The sequence below is a fragment of the Macrobrachium nipponense genome, chromosome 22 (genome assembly GCF_015104395.2).
Source record: "Macrobrachium nipponense isolate FS-2020 chromosome 22, ASM1510439v2, whole genome shotgun sequence".
Lineage (NCBI taxonomy): Eukaryota > Metazoa > Arthropoda > Malacostraca > Decapoda > Palaemonidae > Macrobrachium > Macrobrachium nipponense.
Window position 1 is genome coordinate 66,430,265 of NC_087213.1, and position 18,617 is coordinate 66,448,881.

The 18,617-nt window shown below is 44.6% G+C and overlaps 1 protein-coding gene across 1 annotated transcript in view; it reads right to left on the reverse strand.

Moving 5' to 3' along the window:
- Window positions 1–1,413: 1,413 nt before the first annotated feature.
- Window positions 1,414–18,617, reverse strand: part of LOC135198770 (iron-sulfur cluster assembly 1 homolog, mitochondrial-like) — a 28,653-nt gene continuing 11,449 nt past the window's right edge. Inside the window, exons 3-4 of the mRNA XM_064226683.1 lie at window positions 6,051–6,156; window positions 1,414–2,810 (exon numbers count right to left, since the gene is read on the reverse strand). Coding sequence (XP_064082753.1) covers window positions 2,662–2,810; window positions 6,051–6,156 — 255 coding nt within the window. The 3' untranslated portion in view covers window positions 1,414–2,661. The remainder of the gene's footprint in view (window positions 2,811–6,050; window positions 6,157–18,617) is intronic.

Sequence of the window (18,617 nt, forward strand, 5' to 3'; positions counted from 1 at the left end):
GACCAATAAACAATAAAATACAACAATTTGGACCATTCAATACCTAACTTAAACTACATATATACTACTAATATGTACTACATACCTGTAAAGTTTATTAGTGTACAGGCAGTCCCCGGGTTACGACGGTCTCGGCTTACGACGTTCCGAGGTTATGACGCTTTTCAATTATATTCATCAGACATTATTTCCAGGGTTACGACGCCTACAACGTTCATCTGGCAGATGAAATATGACACCAAAAATGCAAAATAATCAATATTTGAAGGGTTTTTTTTATGAAAAATGCTATAAGAATGCAGTTTATATAGTTTTCAATGCACCCAAAGCATTAAAAGTAAGGTTTTCTTAGGATTTTTTACGATGTTCCGGGGACTGCCTGCACATGGTACAAGAAATACCGTACGTACATACGTATGTAGTAAAATGTGGAACCTTACCTTTCAAGTGAGGCAATCCCCAAAAGTGGCGACAGAGGAGGAGGACAAATGGCAGAAAACATGAACACTTGACTTTACGAAACACATTAAAAAATGACAAAAAACATTAACACTAAACTTTACGGAACACATTAACAAATGGCAGAAAACATTAACACTTCTTTACTATTATCTCCATCTTCGTTCTCCATAGAAAGCATCCTCTTCTTTCCGTGAACTTCAGCAACATTCTTGGGACCCATGGCTAATAACGTAAAGTAACTTACAGTACAAGAATTTACGTTAAAAAACGAAATACGTAACGAATTCCAGTGTTTACAATAATGCTGCCGCAAAAAATGGTCAAGGAACACCTTTACATAGAGGCATGATGCTGACAAAGAGGCAAACAGGATCTTATGGCAGTGACTAGCATCAGGAACCAATGGGAGAGCGGGAGGATGGTGGCGAGTCTACTCAGTTGGCGGCGTGCGAGGTTTAAAATTGTTCCCAGAGGTCTGGGCGAATCTCGGGACTTTACAGTAACGTCCTTTCATAACCTGAATTATTTTCGTATGCAGAGGCAAAAAAAATTTCGTATTTGCTTTTGTAACTTGAATTTTTCTAAGTTGGGACTTTCGTATGTCGAGGTTCCACTGTATATGAAAATGTCTTATCAGTTAAAGGGCAAAACTTATAATGGTATGCATATGGCCTCTAATGCTTTATGCAGCATTCATTGGTAATGAAAAAAAAAGAGATTTTCAAGAGGAAGATAATGTTATGAGTGAGAAAGTGACAAAGATGGGCCTAGCAGATAGAAGGGCAGACTGGGATCTCAGACCGAGGCAGTTTGGACACATAAGAAGAGGGGATATGAACAATTTGTCAAACAAGCACATTCAAAATCAACAAATAGCAAATGCTCACCATACATTATATGTGACTGTGCAGTAATATGTCTTCTCTGTGATACTGTCAATGAAATTACTAATAAATGTATAATACCTTTATTCTTATATACATTTTCATTTACAGAAATGACTACATTACACTGTACAATAAATTTCATTCATTTACAAGGAGCAAATACCCTCTTCTTAACCGTACCTTAACATCAAAATAAATAGTTTGAATTGCACAAGTAGCATGCTTAAGAGTAAATAAGTTTTCCTTGTGTACAAATGTGAACACATTACTTTGTTGTACTAACCACCAAAATCTCAAATAATTATTCAACACAAAACAATTACAGTATTCAGTCAGTTAAGAATAAAACCTCTCAAAAGATGAACTTAAGATCATTCCATTAAATACAGGATGGATAACTTTCCATTTAATTATTTCTATTTTATTTGTTACTCAGTTGCCTTTTCTCGGTTGAATTCCAGTAAAAATAATTTCAAAAAAGTCATATCAGTCTTAACTGAACATTCTGCATACTAACTTGATTTTGTCATAATAATAATAATAATAACCACTATGTGTAAAAAAGGTTTTGTTAAAACGTACAGGTGATGTCACCATGAAAATTATTACTTTAATAAGTATCAAGAACCACTGTTTGCATGGCATGGTCTTATTTGATCTCCAAACAAAGTTATGGAAGATAGTAAATAAAATTTCTATTGAACATTTTTAAAATTAAAATGAACAGACACATACAAATAAAGAACCCTGGTCTTAAAAATCATGGTAAAATATCTACGGTAATTTTGATACGCTGTATTGATTAACATTTACTCTTAACATTAATCTGGACTGAAATGGAAAATTTAAGGACTAAAAGCACTATGAAAATTAGTTATTTACTAGTTAATATTTTACAAACTAGTAATTACTTTACTAAGGAAAATCCTTGAATGTGTAAATACAGCTTAAGTAATTACAGTACAAAGACAATCACAAAAACTAGACACACGAAAACAAATTATACTATGTATACTTACTAAATATACTGTATCATGAAATAAAACTGTCCCTTCAAAAGTATAATTATAAGTTGCTTTTGAAAATACGATTCAAGGATACTTTATTTATGCTTCAGTAAAAGTCCTTAGGCACTGAAATAAGTCTGCTAAAATATTAGGTAGACAAAATGGGTAACTATGAAACCCATGCTAATCTCAATTCCCCTGACAAACATCATAGCCTAACCTATCTATATAAAATATGTATGTATACCTTTCTTTTAAAAGCATAGTATCACAACATTTCCAACAATTCCAAATCTTCTCAGATACTATACTGAAAAACTTTCCCCACAACCACAAGTTCCTTTGATGTTGGGATTATTGAAAACAAACTCTGAAGAGAGCTTGGATTCTACAAAATCCATCTCTGTTCCCAGTAATGTTAGCTGAGCTTTCTTATCAATGATTACTCGGACACCTGCAAAACAAAGTTTCCATGAACATCCACACAAAATCAATCAAGGGTAAGATTTAATTGCATGCATTAATTCTTATTTAATCACTGCCAATGTTCTTGCTTAGTTAGTTTAAATGTATTTATAAAACAGTGATTAGCAAAGAATTTTTTTCCATTCTTTTTAATCAATACAACCTGAACCCCGAGCATTCTTTTAATACTGTAACAAATAGAAGAGTAGGATGATACACAGATCCACCTAATTTTGCAAATGTGATTAAAATCAACAAGTTCATTCTCTTGACAACAGTAAAAATGATTACAGTATATAGGGGCCTTTAATACCTATCAAAGATTAACGAAGATTGTTTCATTATTCAGTGGCCCCAGCAGGGTGGATAAACATGGGCTGGTTCACTTATAAACACCACAGAAGCAGTTACATAGTAGTTGGCGTAAATTTATCATGTGTACGAGTGTACTTTGTTGTTGTTGTTGTTGATTATGTAATATAGAAGTAAAAAAGAATGATGAGTGAACTTTAAAAAAAATAATCTTGATCAGCGTAACCTTGTTCTACTGGTAAAAAATGATGCCGACTGTTAGTATTTCTTTTACCTAGCTAGTTGAAGAGGTTGAAAATCTTAAACAATTGGATGCGTACTTGTTTGGTATAGTCCTCATGAGTAGCTACTGTTTTAAAAAGTTCCCTACAAAAATCTTCAAACCAATCGTGGATGTCTCATTTTATGTGATGGATAACAAAGGCAGAACTTTCGGTCTCAAAAGCAGTTTTCTTGATAGCCGTTACATGTTACTTTGTCCCGTATCATACAACTATCCCCCCCAGTAGAATAGCATTTTCTGATAATCTACTGTATCTACAATATTTAAAACTTTCCCTTCAGTAAATTAAAGTAGAGGAAACTTACTACACTTCTCACTTAGAGAAAATAATACAGAGTATCAAGGAAGTTGAGGGTGGGGTCATCTTGGGAGATAAAAATGCCAAAAAGTCCTTGTATTTGCAGATGATGTTGATTTCTTAGGTACAGATATACAAAATATAATGTTTGTACATAGTATATACCATTCAAAGGAACTGCTGCCAGGGTGGGACTACTAGAGATCAGTGGAAGTAAAACCAAAATTATGCGACTGTCAAGGAACAACCAACAACAACAGCACAAACAAAATAGTATGGGAGATATTGAGAACATGAAGGAATTTAAATATCTAGGCAGTATATGTTAACATCCAAAATGAGATGGAGAGGAAGGTTCTGGCTAGAATTACAGCATGGAACAGATACTTTTTCAGTCTACATCATCTTTTAGAGAGACGAGACATCATAAGGTCTACAAAATTAAGAATTTACACCACTATCAGGCCAGTAGTATTATATGGTTGTGAGACCTGGACACTGACTAAACATCAAGAGCAGAAACTACTAGTTTTTTAACAAAACATTTTGCATAGAATAACAAGTCATATTTACGATATCAATGAGAAGGCAAACAGTAAATGAAAGACTTAACCAGACAACCACTAATAACTGGCTATGTAAGATAGCAGAGGATACGTTGGGTTGGACATGTGGTTAGAATGGAAGAGGACAGAATGCCTAAAGTGGTTATGGAAGGACCAGCAGAAAGGAGAAGACCGGTGGGGAGACTGAGGATGAGACTGAAAGATAATACGTTCAGATCTAAGAGAATAGGGAGTGGAGGATCCTGAGAATGCCCAGAGATGCAGCAATCAACAGGGGAACGTGGAGAAGTCTGGTGCAAGTGGCCATGGGCCACCAAGAGGCCTGAGAGCCACCAGAACAAGAGAGAGCACAAGTGTGGAATAGTAATGTAACCATACAAAAAACCTTTGAAGGCCCCAGGTGGCTGAGAGAGAGAATTGAAAGAAGAGGTAAGAGCCCAGTCACTGATCTAACCAAACAAAACTGACTTTCATTAAATACTATCAATGAGAGGGACAAAAGAACTCCCCATATATGAAAGAATTATTCAAAACATAGAAAAATAAGGACAACAAAGTTTTAATAAGTATATTAGAAAAAAGAAACAGTAATGGAATTTTGACAGCACACAATTGTTTCTTAGTAGATTTAGGGGTTTAAGACAAGTTTGGAGTACCTTTAACACCAAAAATGCAGATCCAAATTAGGGATTCAATGACATTTTCATTAAGAATCCTCCAGGATCACCACACACATTTACATCTCAGCAATAATAATTTGATATATGAAAAAAGTTAATTTCCATATTCATAGTAAATAACAGCAGAGGGTTAAGAAACAAAGGAGGGAAAATTTTGTTAACTTGACTCTTCAACATAAATATGAATGAGAGAATATCATAAATATGAATGAGAGAAGATCATAAATATGAATGAGATAAGATCATAAATATAAATGAGAGAAGATCAAGAACAAAAATATAATAAAAAAAAAATCATGAAACATGGATGAAAAGTGTAGGCAAAAGCAGAGGATGAAAGAACACAAAAAGAGATGGGAAAGGAAGCAGATATGCTGTTGACAATAGATGTAAATTAGCTAAACATTTGAATAAAGTGAAAATTAAGGTCCCAAGCAAGAAGTTTGGTTAACAAGGCCTTATGCCATTCTATTAGACATAGATATCAAAATTAACAACATAAGATTCTCCAAAATCATGTTGAAAGTTGACCAAACATTTGTGAAATAGGGGAGGTTCCCAATAATGTCTTTTAAAATGTCATGCTAGTGATCACATAGAAGTGGCGCAAAAGATTTTAGAGAATAATTTTTACACTATTGTGATACTAGGAAGTAAACAACAGGACAGTAGTTTGAGGGAGTTTAACAACCAACTTTCTTAGGTATGGACTGAACCATTGCAAGTTTTCAGGAGGAAGGATTAGGCCAAATTAAATGATCCAACAAGAAAAAAATATTAGCAAAGCACAGTTGCAAGTTCAACTGTAATGTACATAAGGAATAATACAAGAAGAATAATATATGTAAGTGCAGCAAGTCAAAATTAAAATTAAGCAGTAACAAGCAATGAACAAAATGTGTAATAGGATCTCCAAAGACATATCAACAAAAGAAGGAATACAATCAAGATATACAGCACGAATTCCATAAGGGTGAGGGTGACACATGTGGCAGATTACCCAAATTCATTACTTCATTAATAACTGTAAATATCACACCAACAATTTGTATTAAAAAAAAAGTAAAAAAAAAATCTTAATTGTACTCACCATCCTGAATAACTTCTTCATCGAATTTCCCTTTTTCTGTTGCATAATTCAAGGTATAGCTTAAACCATTGCAACCACGCTGACGCACACCAACTTTCAATCCCATCTGTGAAAGTAATCACATTAATAGATGACAAGTTGACATGTTAAAAAATAAGAAAACACATAAGTAAAATAAAGTAAGGAAATTTCACTTGACTTTAAATGGTTTTATGACAATGTAACACTTGACTGTGAACTGTGAACCTAAAAAAAAGACAATAGTATGTACATAAAATGATATTGTTATGATACAATAAAGTTTTATGCATACTTACCTGGCAGGTATATATATAGCTTATCCTCTTGTCGCACTGGCAGAATTTCAAAACTCGCGGCAACCGCTAGTACACTGGTAGTTCAGGTGATCGCCACCCTGTTCCCGTGGCGCTGGTGCTCAGAACCATTCCCGTTTTCCTTAGATTTTCTCTGAACCCTGTCTCCTGAGGGGAGGAGGGTGGGAATTTAATTATATATACCTGCCAGGTAAGTATGCATAAAACTTTATTGTATCATAACAATATCATTTTGATGCATGACACTTACCTGGCAGGTATATATATAGCTGATTGACACATTTGGAGGTGGGTCATAGACAGCAACATCGTCATAATTTAAAAATTAGCTAATTTTTAAAATTACTATTAGGTTCCTTACCTGCTAAGGTAGCTGACTTCGTAGGTCCTGCCTCTTAGCCTGCTAAACCTTAGTAGCTCTCAACTAGGATGTGACCTGTTTGTTGAGAAAGCTAATAACAAGGGTCTGACAACTGGACATGACCAATTTGCTGACAGAGAACCCTAGCCCTCATTTACCACGGGCATTCATGCTAGGAAAGTTAGTCACCTGAACCACACACAATCACTATAACAAGATACTACACCAAAAACTGAGCAGGTAATAACCTTCTCAGACAACCATAAAACACTATAACCTAATTAAAATAATAGCCTAGCATGTTAGTAGGTTATGGGGTGGAAACTCCTTTGCCCAGTACTGTACCTGAGGATACGTACGGGCCTAACGTTTGACAATTATCAAAAGTTGTCTTCACGTCTCTGAGGTAATGCGAAGCAAAGACCGAATTTGTCCTCCAAAACGTAGAGTCTATAATGTCCTTGAGGGCTAAATTTTTTCTGAATGCCAAGGACGTAGCTACCGCTCTCACTTCGTGAGCTTTAACCTTAAGCAAACCGAAGCATTCTTCCCGGCAAAGCAAATGCGCTTCTTTAATGACTTCTCTTACGAAAAAAGCCATAGCATTTTTAGACATGGGTCTAGTAGGATCTTTCACAGAACACCAGAGAGAAGCTGAAGCCCCTCTAATGCTTTTTGTCCTTTCTACGTAGTAACTTAAGGCTCTTACTGGGCAAAGAGCCCTTTCCTGTTCTTGACCTACTAGATCAGCCAGTCCTGAAATGACAATTTGTCGAAAATTGCATTTTTCCTAACTATACAAACCTGAGGTCCTTTAACAATAGGAAGTAGCTGGCGGCAGCTGGAACGGTCGTAAGCTTCGAACAAGGGGAGAACGGTAGTTAACTGCTTGTCCGACAGTGAGGTAAACAAATCACTTTTGCTTTTGGCCCATGCAAAATACGCAGAGTGAGGGGTGGCATGAGGAGGGACTATATGTAAAGGACCTCAGGTTTGTATAGTTAGGAAAAATGCAATTTTCGACAAATTGTCATTTGTTCCGATATGTAATACAAACCATCGGTCCTTTAACAATAGGAAGACTCACTTCTTGGTGGGAGGAATCTGAGTCTTTTGATGAACAGACTGGTGTTCGTCCATCCCTGGAATGCCTCCCTGGTCGTAAGAGCGAGGGAGGGATCCAAGCCTCTGTCCGATTGATCGGGGTGTGCACCGCAGGATCAATGGTCAGACCTCTGGGCCGAGTACTAAGAGAGAGGCAAGCGTATCTCTTCGTACCAGCAAGCAAGAACTTGTTCCTGTTTGCAAGAGGCAACATAAAGTATGGGTTTGTCTCAAGCTGGCATCCACTTCCTCCCCCTTATTGGAGGAAGTGGTGGATATACGCTCCTATCCCTAGTGAAAGGGATAGGATGGGGCTCTGTTGAGTAGCTCACCTGCATCTTGTCCTTATCCAGCAGGGTGACGACCGTGTCCCTCTAACCACAGGTAGAGGGGAAGAAAAAGATGGGAAGAGGAGCCAGTCACACTCTCATTCACTCATCCATTCTTACGGTCACACCAGGACTCGATGCTGTTCAGCCTGCGAGGGTCTGGGTTCGCTACACAACGTGTTGAGCAGCCACCACGGGTCCCAGGGAAAAAGATCCAAGGACCTGTGGGCAATATCCCGAAGGTAGAAGGAGGGGCATGTGGTCTGGTTGGACCAGACCCCTGCCTTCAGTACCTGCGCCACGGAGAAGTTCTTGCGGACAAGGCAGCATCTCCTTCGCATCGAAGCGGTGAAGTCCATTAGGGAGGGGATTGTGAACGACTCGAACCAATCGTCAGGGACCGAAAGGTTCTGAGTCTTCGCTACGAAGTTCGGTACGAAATCGAGCGTCACGGATCCCCATCCCCTGGATGCTTGACTTCGCAGGAGAAGTCATGCAGTTCCTCAGAGGAAAAGAAGGGAATAGTCGCATGACCTATCCCTCTTCTCTACTTCGGTGATGTCCAGTACCCATACTGGTCTGTCCGTTTGCCACGAAGTCTCTCGCATCCTCCTATCCCCATGCAGCGAAGTTCTCGGTAGTGGATAGGACACCGACACTCCATGGTGGGTGTCGATGGTATGGGTACTGTGACAAGCTATTAAAACGAAGTAATGATTGCTCTGTAACAACCGAACTAAGTCAACAGCGTAGTTCGTAACTGACTCGGGCGCTCTGACAGCTGCCGACTGACTGCGTTCTGGTAGGAGGCAAGTTGTCCAAGCATCCGAGTAAGTCACGTGACCTTCGCCTTTAAAGGGTTATGCCGAGAGACCAAACAAATAATGTATTTGTTTGTCACCAATGCCGGACAGCGAGGTGATGATTCTATTAAGGCATGTGCCCAACAGGCGAAAGTCAATTGCCTTCTAGAGACCGAGGTCCCTGAAGGCAAAACATCTCATAGTTGTTGAATCTCAGCTAAGGAGAAACAACACTATGTACCGTTGAAGACGAAGGTAGATATTGAATGCAACCTAAGTCTTCACAGACGAATCGAGAGAAGGATTCTCAAGATTCATATCCTGTGCTTACAAATGACTGAAAACGCTAACCGCTATTTCATTGCTGTCCGGTGAGAAGTCGTAGTTGCAATGAAAGCGGGGCGTTCTTCAGTAATGAAAACACAGGGGAAAGCCGCCTGAAGAACTGCTTCTCATGGGCTGAACATTTGGAAGTAGAGCTGTCAGGTCGGAGAGTAGGCGATGTCTTATGACACATCTGTTAATTCGAGTTGAACAATGAACAATTGTACACCTACGAATACGAGATATTTTGAAGACAAACTCAGATGTCTGCAAAATCATTCGCATTATCGCAGTGCGATGCAGCGGGAGACTTGTACAGACTTCTGTTACCGTGCGGTAAACAGAAAGATGAAAGAGTCCAAGAGATATCTCTTGAAAATTCTCGCAATGTCGAAGGCGATGGAATCTAGCGTCACAGCAGTAGATGGTCCTTCATTATTGCGAGAATCCCCGTTAATCAGAGACCTAAGTCCATGATTGTTGGGCAGAGATACGGTTCGGTAGTCAATCAAAGCAGGGGAGAGAGAGACATAACTGACCGTGCATCTCGGAGGCCCAGCTGATACTGAGCTGCTATCAGGCAGTTCAATACGCAGTAGCTGAGCCTGGCCTCTCACTGACTCGTCATCCTGAGTTGCCAGGTAAACCATTATTCCACGAAGGAATGCGTTCGGCTAGAACCACCGAGCATAAAAGATATGCTCGAGCAATTATATTTAGGCGAAACGAATTTCGGTAAATATAAAAGTTGAAATGGTGTTGTCGTGACACAACCATAAGTATATAAAATTGAAACTGAAAACTCCTGGGAGGTTGCAGGCAACCCCGAGTTGCAGTTCAATTAGAATACTTCTCGTCTAAGTCGCAATCCGTAGATTAACTAGGATATGCGCCTACCCTTCGGACAATTAAACTGCTTAGCAGAATCATGTCGCGAGGTTAATATACGTAGTATATTTGTAGGATTCTGAACAACGATCCCCATCCTAAATTCTTTCCTTCAAGAAAACAAAATAAGGATTGGAGATCGACCACCTTCGATCTCTATCAAAGAGAGTGAAGGAGAAGTCTTCCTCAAAGGAAAGCTTCAATGGTGAACAGAATACTAAGACGATAGTTCCAGCCAAACTGGATATTCCCGTCCGTTCTTCTCTATTCCAGGTTGGTTGCCTACTGTGAGATAGTCTTCTTTCAGCAGCAGTCTTCTTCCCAATGCTAGAAATTCCAGGAACTCGAGCATAGGCGAGGTTCCCGATTATCGTGTAACATATCGGGGATTCTCGTCTCGCTCACTTTGGACCGTGGTCTCGCCTAAGTGTTTGGAGATCGTAAAAAACTCGAACACTCTGAATGCGCTAGAAATTCCGTAGAATTCTAAGCAGTCTGCGAACCCCCACCGAATTCGTGAAACGATATCGGCTGGTGGTCCTCTCGATTCCCGTAGAAATCGAGAATGGGGCAGGATCCCTCCTCAACGACCGGGGCTTACGTCAGGTGGGACCCGAAGGTCCCCCCGGTAGCGCAGTCCCCAACGTGGGATCCTACAGAGAAATCTGTAGGATCCCTCCTTTTTCCCTCGTAGCCGTAAGGAGAGAGGGAATGGGGGAGGAATTGGATACTCGCTCGCCTTCCCAGTGGAACTAGCAGTTGGAGAAGAGTAGGAGCAGCCATCGCCGCAAGGCGATGCCTCTCAGAGTCTGGGAAAACGTATCGTCAGGAGAAAATGTTTTCCCGAGGAGGGTTACGAACTCTCACTGTAGGTAAGGGTCTGCCGCCACTGTGAACGTCGTCTGGGTGGGGCTGATCGACACCTGACAGGAGAGAGCCGATACCGTCCTCCGACTCATTCCAGTCCTCGTCGAGGTCGAAACCTCTCAGGAGGACTGAAGCAGTATTTAAATACGGTGTCCGAAGACACGTAGAAACGCCGCTGTCGCAGTAGAGGAGGTGGAAGTAGCTTTATCGACCGGCCAGAACTGAGAGAGCCTTCTTGTCCGGAGACGAGAGACTCTGGTTCAAGACAGAATCGGCAAGCTCCGATCGCGGCAGACCCACCGTCGGTTTGGGTTCCCTCTCGGGCCCCAAAACGACTCGAGCAGAGACGTGGGCTCTGCTGGTGGGAGCGGCAATCCTTCCCCGAGGTCGTTGCGCTGACGAATCAGCGCCATAACCTCGACAAAGTTCCTCTGGATCTCGGAAGTCATAGCATCTTGCAGAGTAGGACCGTCAAGCCCCTCGAACAAGAGCATTCCGAGAACCTCCCCCTTAAGGAGGAGGAACTGCGATAGACCCCTCTCGGATTCCTCCTGCCACTTGCGCGTACGTCCTGGTCGGTCCGAAGATCATACCTGGTACTTACGGCGTCGTGACGGGATCGTGCGGGGTATGCCCCTCACGATCACCCCGCTGTGCCTCGCTCTTCCTGGTGCAAACCGAGGAAGTTGCAGGCACGGGAGAGGAAGACATGACGCTCCTCTTTCGCTCGCTGGCAGAACCAGCGGGCTTGGAGGGCTGCAGGCGATCGCCACTTTGCAGGCCTAGTCGATCCGTTTCCCAGGGAAACAGCTGGACCGAGAACAGCGGCCCCGATCTCGTGTGCAGAGGAGCTGCTGCTGGTCCCCCTATCCGCCCGGTCCCTGTGGGAGCGGCGGTCAGGTGACCTGCTAGGCTCGCTGTCGCGGTGAGACCGGTGAGCGTCCTCTCGGCGCGTCGAGCCGCCGGTACCAGCCGAGGCTGGCACCGACGGCCGCGGGGACCCCTTCCTCGCCTCAGCCCGAGCAGCCGGCTGGTCGCTGCGAGAGCATCCGCTGGCCTGGCGAGAGTCGTCTGCACGACTCTCGCCAGTCTTCTGCTCCGCGCTTCGGTCTTGACAGCGAGCGAGCTCGGGCGTCAAGACTTTGGGAGACCGTCCACTCGGTACTTCTCGCGAACGAGAGGCCGAGGCGGATCCTGGTTTAGCGGCAGAACCGCTAGAACCAGGCGAGGAAGTGCCAGCCGAAGCTGGTACTCCTCTGGTCCCCGTCTTCTTCTCCTTGGTAGAAGAAGAGACGGGCCCTGTTCCCGAGGGAGCAGGAGGACCAGCAGAAGAGCTTCCCGAATCGCCGGAGCGAGACGGGCCCTTAGAAGGTCCCGAAGGAGCCTTCTTAGGGGGGAAAACCCAGGTACCAGCTGGTCGCTGCAAGAGCGGCCGCTGGCCTGGCGAGAGTCACCTGAGCGGCTCTCACCAGCCTTCTGCTCCGTGCCGCGTCTTGGCGCCGAGCGAACTCTGGCGCCGAAACTTGGCTGCACGGTCTCCCGAGGGAGAACGTACACTCGGGATCTCCCGCGAACGAGAGACCGAGCCGGAACCTGGCGTAGCGGCATCGCCGCTAGCACCAGGCGAGGAAGTACCAGAGCTAACCGATACTCCTCTGGTCCCCGTCTATCTCTTCCTTACGGAAGGGGAGACGGGGCCCGCTCCCGAAGGAGCAGGAGGACCAGCAGAAGGACCCCCCCGTCCCACCGGGGTGGGACGGGCCCTTAGAAGTTCCCGAAGGAGACTTCTTAGGGGGGAAGGCAGCCTTCTTCTTCTTCGGCTTATGGGCCTTAGAAGTCGAAGGGGAAGAGGCAGCAGCAGACGATGAAGACGAAGATGACACCTTCCTCTTCTTCCTCTTCCTCGTCAGCTCACGCAGGACAGTCGTCAGGTCCTCCATCCAGGCCGGAGCCGGGGCTATTGCCGAAGCAACAAGGCCCGACTGCACCTGTCCGGAAGGACCTGGGACTGGGAAAGACACACCGTGGGCAGGACCAGCATGGACAGGCTCAGGAACCAGGAGCGACAGGAACAGCAACCAGCTCAGGAGCGGCAGGAACAGCGGCAGCGGTAGACCCAGAAGGGACAGCCAAGCCAACAGCGGGAATCACATCAGCGGCAGGTACGGCAGGCCCAGCGATCGCCTCGTAGAATCATCGGCAGCCAGCGGGAACCTGGGTACTGGCGGCCGGTCCAGGGGCGAGCTGCTGGAACAGCGGAAGTCTGGGGCAGGCAACACGAAGAAAACAGGCGGCGGCGGCAACCTCCCCTCGGTACGGCGGCGGCCCTAGTAGCGGCAGACGGCGTCACCGACACAGCATGGGGAGTGTAGACCAGGCGGGGGGGGGGGGGGGGGGGGGGGGGGTGGGGGGGGGGGGGGGGGGGGTGAGCAGCAGCATAAGCGGCCGTGGTAGTAGTGGAGACCGCCCCAGACCTCGCTAGACGCTGCAGCAGCCCGTGGATGCTAGGCACGCCCTGCCGCCGCGGTGGTCCATACCTGTCCAAGGTCGTCTCCCACGGATGTAGCACCTGCGGTAGCATAGATAGATTAGTAAGAGGGGTTCCCTCACGCACGGGGGAAGACATGCCCCACCCCGAACGCAAGGAAGACCCCAAATACAAAATACAACGAGGAAGCTGAGTGGGGGGCAGGAAGGAAGACTAAGAATCGGATACCAAGGGAGTCGCGGAAGAGCTTTCCGACGACTTCCTGGCAGACCTTCGCTTCCCCTACCCCCGCACAGCAGTGAAAAGTAATATGAAAATTAAACAGAATACTGCCCTTGCGATTCACTTCATAGAACTTAAAGGGGAAAAGATCAATTCCCGGGTAAGAGCGGAAACTTGATCCAAATAATATGATGCTATCATAAAATATATATATGAAAATGAAACAGAATACTGCACTTGCAATTTCACTTTCACAGAAAATAATCGTAAGGATCAATTCCCGGGTAAGAGCGAAAATTGATCCAAATTAAATTTTATGCAAATAAATAAATGAAAATGAAAAGAATACTGCAATTGCAAATCCACTTTCATTGCATTTTATCATACCAAATAAAAGGCTCGTGCCGAGCGCAATCACGCTCTCGGTAACGAATGCACAGGGCAAAAATATCATGAAAAAAGTACTTACATTTTTCAATTACACACTTTCGCCCAAAATACATGACTCGGCGCGAGCGCGCCCGCCCTCGGCACCGAGACATAATATTATCAAGTGTTCAATTCATGAAAAGAGAGGAAATCGCCGCATCTACGGCGATAGCTCCATGTTGGTTCATAATAAAGTAATGAAAATGAAAACAGTGTACTTACAGTTTCATTTTCAAGTCAAACAAACCATTAGTAGAAAACACAATATAAACAAAGCATTCGACGATGAAGCGGGCAGAGAGCGATGACGAACACGTCCTTCACACCCGCGGCCGAAAGCAAAAGTGATTTGTTTACCTCCCAGTCGCGCGGCGCGCGACTGTCGGACAAGCAGTTAACAACCGTTCTCCCCTTGTTCGAAGCTTACGACCGTTCCAGCTGCCGCTAGCTACTTCCTATTGTTAAAGGACCGATGGTTTGTATTACGTATCGGAACAAATCTCAAATGACCTTGGCCACGGATGTGAAGGATTCTCATTCTTGGCTAAGAATTCCTCCTGGAACGAACAAACTGCTTTGTTGTGCTTCCATCCTACTTGTTTGTTAATAGCTTGCAGCTCACTAATCCTTTTAGCTGTAGCTAAGGCTACCAAGAAAATAGTCTTCTTCGATAGCTCTTGTAAAGAAGCACTGTCCATAGGTTCAAACCTATCCGTTTCTAAGAATTTGAGTACGACATCAAGATTCCAAGAAGGAGCTCTGCAATGTCGATCCTTCTTCGTATTAAAATCTCTGAGAAGATCTCTAAGATCTGCGTCATTGGACAGATCTAATCCTCTGTGCCTAAACACTGCAGACAACATACATTTGTAACCCTTAATGGTTTGATTTGCCAAACCCACTTCCTTCTTCAGATACAGAAGGAAATCTGCAATTTGGGTCACAGAGGTACTGGATGAAGAAATCTTCCGATTCTTGCACCATTTACGGAAGTTCTCCCACTTCGACTGGTACACTTTGATAGTTGAAGCTCTTCGTGCTCTCGCAACTGCCTTCGCTGCTTCTCTAGAAAACCCCCTCACTCTGACAAGTCTTTCGATAGTCTGAACGCAGTCAGACCCAGAGCGAGGGTGTTCTTGTGGAACCTGTCGAAGTGGGGTTGTTTGAGAAGATCTACTCTCGTGGGTAGACTTCTCGGAGAATCCACTGTCCATTCCAGTACCTCTGTGAACCACGTTTGGGCCGGCCAGTATGGAGCTATTAGAGTCAGCCTTGTTCCTTGACTTTCTCTGAATTTCTTCATTACCCTTCCTAAAATCTTGAACGGGGGAAATGCGTACGCATCTAGCCCCATCCAATCTAGTAGGAAGGCATCTACTGCGACTGCAAGAGGGTCCGGGACTGGAGAGCAGTAATTCGGTAACCTCTTCGTCGCTGCGGTAGCAAAAAGATCCACCACTGGCCTGCCCCAAAGCTTCCACAGCCTCTGGCATACTTGTTGATGCAAGATCCACTCCGTCGAAAGCACTTGTCCCTCCCTGCTCAACAGGTCCGCTCTGACATTCTTCTCCCCTTGAATGGACCTGGTGAGCAGGGTGACGTTCTCTCTCTCTGACCACAGAAGAATCTCCTTCGCCAAGTTGCAAAGAGTAAACGAGTGGGTCCCTCCTTGTTTGCGTATGTATGCCAGAGCTGTGGTATTGTCCGCGTTGATCTGCACCACTTTGCCGCTGATCCACGGTCTGAACGCTTTCAGAGCCAAGAAAATCGCCATCAGTTCCTTCCTGTTTATGTTCCAAGCTTTCTCTTCTTCGTTCCAAAGGCCTGACTCCTCTCGAGGGCCCAGCGTCGCTCCCCAGCCTGCGTCTGACGCGTCGGAAAACAATATCAGGTCTGGGTTCCTCTGCTGGAGTGACGTGCCCTCTGCTAACCTTCCCGGGGCTAGCCACCACTTTAATTCCTCCTTTATCTTTAAAGGAATTGGAAACAGAAAGGAATCTGGTTGCGATCTTCTTGGCCAGACTTCGTTCAGAAAGAACTGTAAAGGCCTCATGTGAAGTCTCCCTAGGGAAATGAACCGCTCTAACGAAGAGTGTGTCCCCAGCAGGCTCATCCACTCTCTCGCCGAGCATTGGTCTTTCGATAGAAATTCTTGCACTTTCCGAAGGCACATGGTCTGCCTTTCGGGGGACGGAAAAGCCCGAAAAGTCACTGAGGATATTAGAATCCCCAAATAAACTAGCTCCTGTGTGGGGATCAGATGTGACTTTTTCAGGTTCACCATCAGACCCAGCTGCTTTGTTAAATCCAATGTGAGGTCCATGTCCTCCAGACATTGCTGCTTTGATTGTGCTCTTATGAGCCAATCGTCCAAGTAGAGAGAGACTCTGACTCCTAACAGATGAAGCCACTTCGCCACGTTCGCCATCATCCTTGTAAAGATTTGAGGGGCCGTGCAAATCCCAAAGCAAAGGGCTCTGAATTGATATATCTTGTCCTGGATCACGAATCTCAAATATTTCCTGGACCTTGGATGAATCGGAATATGGAAATACGCATCCTGAAGGTCCAGCGTCACCATCCAGTCCCCTGGACGTACCGCTGCCAGTACTGAATCGTTCGTCTCCATCGTAAACTTGGTCTTTTCTACGAACAAGTTTAGCTAACTTACGTCCAGTACTGGCCTCCAACCTCCTGACGACTTCGGTACCAAAAAAAGACGGTTGTAAAAACCTGGGGATTCGTGATCCAGAACAGGTTCTATGGCTCCCTTCTCTAACATACTGACAACTTGATGCCAAAGGGCCTCTCTCTTCTCTAAATCGATGTAATGAGCCCCTAGGGCTCTCGGAGCTGTAGCGAGAGGTGGTTTCTTTAGGAAGGGGATCTTGTAGCCTTCCTTCGCTACACTTACAGACCAAGGATCCATTCCTCTGCTTTGCCAGACTTCCCAGAAGTCTAAAAGTCTTGCCCCAACACACGTCTGGAGGACTTCGAACTCATTGTTTGGTTGAGGTTTTCGAACCTCTTTTGGCAGGAACTCTTTTCCCTCTAAAGGCTGGTCGGGAAAAAGTCCTACCCCGAAAGGGCTGCTGTGCTGTCCTTGTTTCCTTCAGTGTCTTCTTTACTACCTTTGAGGGCAAATACTTCCTTACTGAAGACGTCAGCAGGTCCTGTGTAGCCTTCTGTGTAAGGGAAAGCGCGATATCCTTAATGATTTCCGGTGGGAAAAGCTGTCCTGAAAGTGGTGAGAACATCAACTCCGACTTTTGCGCATTCGAAACTCCTTTCGCAGCGAAAGAGCACAAAAGAGATCTTTTCTTCAGCACACCTGCCGTAAATAGAGAAGAAAGCTCATTAGCCCCATCTCTCAAGGCTTTGTCCATACAGGACATAATGCTTCTGGGTAAATCCGAATCAGAAGGTTCTTCAATCTCTAGAGTACGTGCCAAAGCCCCCAACGACCAATCGAGGAAATTAAAGACTTCAAAAGTCCGATAAATGCCCTTCAGCAAATGATCGAACTCTGATGAAGTCCACCACACCTTGGCTGCGTGTAGGGCATGCCTACGGGAACTATCCACATTAGAAAAGTCCCCCTGGGAGGAGGCAGGAACTCCCAGGCCAAGACTTTCCCCCGTAGCATACCACACACCAGACTTCGAAGCTAACTTGGCCGGTGGAAATGCAAATGAAGTTTTCCCCCCTTCTCTCTTCTCCTTCAACCATTCATTTATGCGTTGAAGGGCTTTCCTAGCTATGATCGACAGCGTCATTTTCAAGAAAGTAGATTTCTTGGGTGCTTTCGTCTTGGAGAATTGAGACAGCGGAGATAAGGGAGCAGAAGGTTGAAAATCTCCTTCAAACAACGAAAGAAGGCACTCAGTTAACTTCTTGTAATCCGAGGAAGGAGCTTCCACATTCTTGTCTTCCTCCGAAAAATCCACTAAGTCTTCCTCCTGAGAAGAAATATCCTGGAAATCCAGATGTTGAAAACAATCCATATCGGGTTCCTTTTCCAAAGCTTGTCTGGAAAGCGAATGCGAAACTGCCTCCTTATCAAACACTTCCGCGTCTTGTCGGGAATATGGCGGATCAGCGCGCTGCCGCCTGCGTCCTGCGTCCACCGCAACCGCTGCGTCCACCATGCGTTCATCATTCTTCCTCTTGCGTCCTGCTTCTTGCAGCGTAGGAGAAACGTCCCTCATATAGGACACACTGTGTCCTGTATTATGAGATAATGCCGCCTGAGAAAGAGGAGGCAAAGATTTATCTTGTGTCCTCTTAGAGGACTTAACTGGAAGAGAAGCGTCCTTACGTCTAACCGAAGGTTGTTCTGGTCTTTCCCAGGATTTAACAAGGACTGCTAATTTCTCCTGCATATCTCTTAACACTTCCTTAGTTTCCGCTTCCTGAC